A 7,377-nucleotide genomic window follows, 5' to 3' on the forward strand; every position below is an offset into this window, starting at 1 on the left:
TGGGGATCACTGTCTACAATGATGGAGACAGAACACCCCAGTGGGAATCACTGTCTACAGTGACCGAGATAGATCACCCCATGGGGATCACTGTCTACAATGATGGAGACAGAACACCCCAGTGGAGAGCACTGTCAATAATGATGTGGACAGATCACCCCAGTGGGATCACTGTCTACAGTGACCAGGACAGATCACACCAGCAGGGATCACTGTCTACAATGACCAGGACAGATCACACCAGCAGGGATCACTGTCTACAGTGACCAGGACAGATCACCCCAGTGGGATCACTGTCTATAATGATCAGGTCAGATCACCCCAGTGGAGATCACTGTCTATAATGATGTGGACAGATCACCCCAGCGGGAATCACTGTCTATAATGATCAGGTCAGATCACTCCAGTGAGGACCACTATAATGATCAGGCTGCCCCTTAGAGCCAAAGAAATCATAAGAATGATTGCTCCCCTCAACTGTGAAAGCTTCTTGGGGAGAGCCCACCTCTAACTGGGCCATCTTCCCACAGCACCATGCCATGTAATTTTGCTCTGACATCTTTCTTTCCTAATAAACTCTTTTACTACTATGGTGTCTTGCCTGTTTTTGTTTTTTTTTTTTTTTCTGTCTGTCATGGGGTTTGAACTCTGGACTTGGGCGCTGTCCCTCAGCGCTTCAGCTCAAGGTGAGCATACCACTTGAGCCACAACTCCACTTCCAGTTTTGGGAGTGGTTCATTGGAAATAAAGAGTCTCATAGACTTTCCTGCCCAGGCTGGCTTTGAACCATGATCCTTAGATCTCGGCCTCCTGAGTAGCTAGGATTACAGGCATGAGCCACCAGTACCCGGCCTGAATTATTCTTTCACAGGATGCAATCTGGAGGTGTTTAGCTGGGCCGGCTTTGTCTGGGAAGAGCTGTGGGGATTGTAATGAGAGGCAGGAAGCATCTGAAAGTGGAGCCCATGTTCCCAGATGGACTCTGGGAACAAGTCCATCCAACAAACCAGGACAGGGAGTGCCAGGGTTGGTAAGAACTTTACAAAGATACATAAAGGCAGTGATGCCTGACACGTTTGACTCATAACTCCTGAAACTGACCTCACCCCCAAAATACTAAAAGGCTGCTGGACCATGCTCATCTCCTTCACTTTCCAGATAAGCAGGCTCGTCACTGTGATTTTAATCCTGTCAGATAATATTTGCCTGCCTGTGATGTTCCTCTTTTCAGTCCCTCGACAGCTCATGAGTTGTTGAAACAGACACAGAACTGCTCCGAGGGGACTTTGGGAAATGTGGGGATGTAGAGGGAATTTGCCGTCAGTGTGATTAAGGAAAGCTCTCAGTATTTTATGAGGCCAGGCAGGTCTAACACGTTATAGTGTGATGGACAGCCCTGCCCAGAGCACTGTCCTTCTAAAATGTCAACAGCTGCCGGCCTTGCTCAGGGGCCTCCAGAGAAACAGAACCAGCAGATTTTACACCCAAGAGGAGACAGGCTGAGGACCTGGCTCTTGTATCTGAAGGCTGACCAACACAGCGGCCACACACACCCGGTGTCTGTCCCACTCCTGGGGTGAGAGGAGATGAGACGGTATTTTGTTTAGCAGCACAAATGGAATGAGACTGCCAGCTCCTGGGGCCCGAAGATTAGGATGTGGGCATATCTCTTTCTGGGCCTTCAGCCTTCTACACACTATCCTACCACAGACACGCCTGCCTTTGGGAGACTCCCAGCTCCCCATCTGGACAGTTCTCAGCCTTCCTTCTCCCTGTGCTCTCCGTGCCCTTCCCACATCCTGGTTCCGGTCTGCTGCTGTGGTAAAGTCCTCGGCCCTTGCCCCTACAGAATCCTGACTCCCCACTCTCCGGAGAGGACATGGGTGCTGCCAAGGCGCTCAGTAAACACTTGCCAAACTCAACCAAGTCATTGTATGTGTGTGGCTATTTTTTTTAAATTGGTTAGCACTATGTGTAAAAGTCAGGGCCTACACATAGAGGCAGGTAATCTCTACCACCAGTCACGCCTGGAGCCCCTGTAGACATTAGGTTATTTTTGAGGTAGGATCTTGCTTTTTGCCAAGGCTGGCTTGAGCTTTGAACTTCCTACTTATTCTTTCCCGTTGCCGGGGATGACAGGCACGTGCCCCTGCACCCAGCCACTAGTTGAAATGGGAGTCTCAAGAACTTTTATGCCAGCTGGCCTCAAACCATGGTCCCCCAATCTCCACCTTCTGAGGCGCCCAGACTCCAGGCTGGAGACAGCACGATGCATTCCAGGGCTGTGAGATGCTTTGCTGGAATGGGAACTCACACTTGACTTTCCTGGAATACACCTGATCTCTCAGGAGAGAGATGGCTGATGTATCTTTTGGGACCCATTACTTTATATATTCACTGCTTCGGTTTACTCATTTGTAAAATGAGAAAACCATAAACATCATAGTTAATTAGCTCATTTTGATGAAGTCTTTCATGATTCTCCCAAGCAAGTAATATAAAAGAGCACAGAGGCAAGTATGTCATCATGGGGTATCTAGACATAATTACTGAAGCAAATACATTATCATGAGGTATCTATACAAAATTACTGGCGAGGAGGAAGAAGGGTGACAAAGACAGAAAACAGAGCACCTCTTGTGGGACTGCTTCAGACATTCCCAATAGGAGGCCATAAAGCCAGTGGTGGCTCCTAGCACAAGGACGAATGAAGCATTACTGTCCTCCCTGTATATTTCAAGGGGGAACCCCACGGCACACTGGCTTCAGGGGGGGGGGTCTCTGTAAAAATCAGCACTCGGCATCTTTATCCTCATGGCAGTCAGTAACGGAGCACCCTGTGTCTGTTTTTATGGAAGGTTTTCGTCTTTGTGCTTTCAGTGTTCCTTAAAGTGCTTCTACTAGTGAGTGCTGGGTATACCTGTGCTCATACCTGTCCATATGCATGTGTGTTTGCCAGTGGCAGAGAGGGAAGGACAGAAAAACAGGAAGAGGAGAAATGTGTGACACTGTGGTTTGTGTGGTTTTGTTTCCTGTCCCCGACTTTCCTTCACAGCATTTAGCAATGACCAAAGGGAAAGAAAGAAGCAGCCGCAGTCTACCTTCTGTGAAGGAGGGTGGCTTCACTAACAGGCTGAAATCCATCAGAAGCATTCTTCCTCCGAGCCTCTGAAGGAAATCAGGCCCTCTAAGCACTGGGCAGAGCCGATTTTAACTTCTCAGCATGCTGACGTGCTTCCCAAAGATTCTCATCCCTGCCTGTGAATAAACAAAAAAAGAACTGTAAAAGTCCCACAGCCCTGAGACAAGTGGTATCAATATTCCATGTTTTCTAGACTTCGCGGATGGAAACGAGCCAGGCTGCTTGATCCGCTTATGAGGTGCTTACTGTCTATAATGTTGCTCTAGCACTCTGCTCCTCGCTGAATCCCCACCAGCCTCAGCTGGAGTGCTGTGTCCCCAACATGTTACACACAAGCCTGAGACACAGTAGACCTAGAACTTCCCCCCAAGGTGATGTATTTTTTTTTTTTTTGTCGGTTGTGGAGCTTGAACTCTGGGCCTGGGCGCTGTCCCTCAGATCTTCAGCTCAAGGCTAGCGCTCTACCACTTGAGCCACAGCGCCACTTCCTGCTTTTTCTGTTTATGTGGTACTGAGGAATTGAACCCAGGACCTCATGCATGTGAGGCAAGTGTTCTACCACTGAGCCACCTTCTCAGCCATGCTATTTCTTGTAACAATAATAACAGAGAGCAAAAAGAGCAAAAAATTAGCAACAAAAATATTTCCCTGAGGGGAACCAGAGAAAGCCAGTGTAAGAATACATCGCCTGGGCTGGGAAGGTGGCTCAGTGGTAGAGCGCTCGCCTCACCTGCATGAGGCCCTGGGTTCGATTCCTCAGCACCACATAAGCAGGGGAAAAAAAAGCCGGAAGTGGTGTTGTGGCTCAAGTGGTAGAGGGCTAGCCTTGAGCTGAAGAGCTGAGGGACAGTGCCCAGGCCCAGAGTTCAGGCCCATGACCGGACCCCCCCCCAAAAAAAAAAAAAAGAAATAGGAACTCTCTTGTTTCTTTTTTGTTGGCAGTATGTTCTTTTTATCAATTATTGTGACAGGCAAACTTCTTGCATGGCCCACAAGCTATGAGGTGTACTCACTTGTTCTCCTGGTTATTCAATCCAACACCATTTTGAGAGCTCCTGGGAAGAGAACTTGCAGCTGTGATTTGGTCCCTCTGGATAGGAAGGTAATTCCGGGCGAGTCTTAGCTGGTGACTGTCCCTTTAAAGGCAGTGAGCATTCTGTGAGCTGGGTGTGGCAGTTGCAGGGCCCTGCTTGTATTCCAAGCACTTGGGAAGATGAAGGAGAATTTTGAATTCCAGGGCTACTCAGAGACTCTATCTCAGAGAGAGAGGTAAGTAATAATGAAGAGACTGAGCAGTTCCTGATGTGATGAGTGGGGGCCGAGGGAAGTTCTCTGTTGCCAGCTTTCCCCGTGGTGGTGCCATGTTGCAAGAAATGCGGGCAGGTACTAGGAGCTGAAGAGAGCCTCCAGCTGATGGGTAGCAAGGAAATGGGCAGTTCAACACAAGTTGGTGTATGCCACCAGGACCTCAGCAGTGGGACTAGAACCCTGAGCTCCAGGCCAAGTGTCTATCCACTCACCTTTGAGACCACTAGGAAAGGGGCCAATTGTGGCTCTGTGTGGACTTCTGACCTGTACAACGTTGAGCTAATAACCAATGTTCTAAACTGCAGGAGTTGTGCAATCTGTCATGCTGCCACAGAGAACTTCTGCAAGGAGGTTTTCACTTCATAATCCTACATGGACCAAATCATGTAAATAATGACATAGTAGCTCATCTCAGCGTATGCATGCTTTATCATTCCGTTAACACTTTCCAGGAAGACCTTGTGCTGTTTCTAAGCATTTTGCTGTTTATTTTAGCAATATTGCAGTAAACATTTTTCAATTCCTACAGTAGAACTGCATCAGCTGTGGATCAACATAGTTTCCACAGCAGTATTTGTCCTCCAGAAATGGTACATGAGTTTACCTTTCCATGGACCACTTATGATCACATTCACCTCCCAAAAGGTTGCTGCCACCAAATTTCATGTCGTGACAAAACATGCCCCCTTTTGAATTTTAGAATTACTGGTATAAGCTGACTTTTTTTTTTTCATGAAAACATCTGTATTCTTTCTTGTTTCTGCATTCCTTTGTGTGTGTGTTTGTACTACTTAAGTTAGTTGGGGTTAACTCCGTTGCAGTTAAATCTCCATTCGCATGACCAAAAAGAGAATTCTCAGGCTTATAACTGAAATGTCAGGAACACTGCTACTTTCTGCTAAGACCAGAACCAAGACCTACAAGCTGAGGTTTTTTGTTGTTGTTGTTGTTGTCATGGGCTTGAACTCTGGGCCTGGGTGCTATCTCTCAGCTCTTCAGCACAAGGCTAGTGCTCTACCACTTGAGCCACAGTGTCACTTCCAGTTTTTTGGTGGCTTATTGGAGATATGAGTTTCATGGACTTTCCTGCCCGGGCTGGCTTTGAACCATGGTCCTCAGAGTTCAGTCTCCTGAGTAGCTATGATTACAGGTGTGAGCTACCAGTGCCCAGCTTACAGGCTGAGTTTTTTAAAAAAGTTTTTAATCTCATTTCTGCCTTCTGAGTTGCTTAATTTTTTTTTTTAACAAAATGGTTCCTGGCAACTCTAGGCTTATATTTTTCTATAAACACAGCTAAAAGAAGAATCTCTTTTTCTTACTCATTCTAGAATAAGCCTTGGGCGTAGGCCTAAGCAAAGTGGAACCGGTGCCTAGCTCTGAACCTTTTTCTTTTGCTTGGTAGATAAAATGCTGCTGATTGGGTAGACTTAGATTACAGGCTCATTTCAGAACCAGGTTATCTGGCAGCCCCACCGAAGCCACAAGTAGCTTGTATTAACTAAGAAAAATCTGAAAGAGCAGTTTTATCAATAGGGAAAACAGATACTGAGATGTGTAGCAGTATGCACTCAAGGGCCTGGCTGTCCACTGTGCTCGTCTTATTTCTGGGACATCAACACTTTCATAATGTCCATATGAATTTTTCAGCTGAACCAGTCATGGTGGTGCATGCTATAAACCCAGCACTTTGGTGGCAGAGGCAGGAGGATCACTGTGTAGATGTGGATCTTGAGTTGACTTGAATTGACAGCTAGCCTGAACTTAAGAGTAAGAGTATCTCAAAACAAATAAAATAAAAAGAGGGACAAACGGTGAACAAACGCAGTGGTACTCACTGGATACTACCTTGAAAATGAACTATCTAGCTTGTGGGTGGGGACGGGAGGGAAAAACAGAGGGAATGGAGGGGTGACACTGTCCCAAAAGAAATGTATTCATTCTCTGGCTTAAGTAACTAATCGCTCTGTACATCACTTTGATAGTAGTAATAAAAAAATTAAAAACAAAGATTCTTATGAACTCTTTATAAAACAAAGACATTAACTTTGTCATATGCCTATCAATGTATTTTTCAGTTTATTATTGTTATGCAGATGATCAAACCCTGGGCCTCCAGTGACCCCCTAAATCACTTTCCTTGACTCTGCAATTATTATTATACAAGTAATTGAACAATTCATCCTTCCCTCACGTAGCTGAGCTATTTTATACCAGACTTTCAGCTCTTGTTCATTGCACTCATTGCCATTTTTCCTTGTAAGGGCCAACCTAATACTCAAATACGTTTATAACTACCAATTATGTGCCTTATAGATTGTCATATAGATTAGGTTGCGTGTAAGGAACTTTGGAAGGGTTAACACCGAGTGGTTAGCTGTGCCTGTGCTGACATCTAGCGCCCCTTGCAGGGGAGGGAAGCAGTTCGCTCTCCGCTGCTCTGGCTCCCCTTCTGCCCCTCCTGGTGGTGAACGTTGGCCTTCTGGGCTTAACACAGGGGGGGAAGTACCTAAGAGGCACCAAGTTTTTGCACATAGGGTCGACTAAGTGAGGGCTTGAAAAAAGTCATACCAAAGACCTGACTTTCTGACCAGTCACAGAGCTGACTTCATGCGCGCTAGGAGCAGCTCTGTGGGGCGCTGGCTGGGCCTGGGGATAAAGGACCGGATCCTCGGCCCACAGGCTCCGCTGGGGCTGGGTTGGCTTCCCTTTTCTGATTCCGTGCGGGAGCCACTCGTTGGAACAGTCTATGACAGCTCCGGAGCTCAAGGAGAGCCAGGGCTGGGGGCGCCCAGGGCTGACCACCAAGGCGGCCTCCTTCCTGGGGGCGAGTCCGGACCGGCGGAGGCCCGGCCTGGAGGCCGTGCAGCGGGCGGAGGGGGGGCTCCGAGGGCGGAGGCCCGGCCTGGAGGCCGTGCAGCGGGCGGAGG

General features: G+C 47.5%; 1 protein-coding gene across 1 annotated transcript in view; it reads left to right on the forward strand.

Annotated features, from left to right (window-relative positions):
• The first annotated feature begins 7,196 nt into the window (after positions 1–7,196).
• Positions 7,197–7,377, forward strand: part of Slc15a4 (solute carrier family 15 (oligopeptide transporter), member 4) — a 13,222-nt gene continuing 13,041 nt past the window's right edge. Inside the window, exon 1 of the mRNA XM_013023042.1 lies at positions 7,197–7,361. Coding sequence (XP_012878496.1) covers positions 7,197–7,361 — 165 coding nt within the window. The remainder of the gene's footprint in view (positions 7,362–7,377) is intronic.

The sequence above is a fragment of the Dipodomys ordii genome, unplaced genomic scaffold, assembly GCF_000151885.1.
Source record: "Dipodomys ordii isolate 6190 unplaced genomic scaffold, Dord_2.0 Scaffold66, whole genome shotgun sequence".
NCBI lineage: Eukaryota > Metazoa > Chordata > Mammalia > Rodentia > Heteromyidae > Dipodomys > Dipodomys ordii.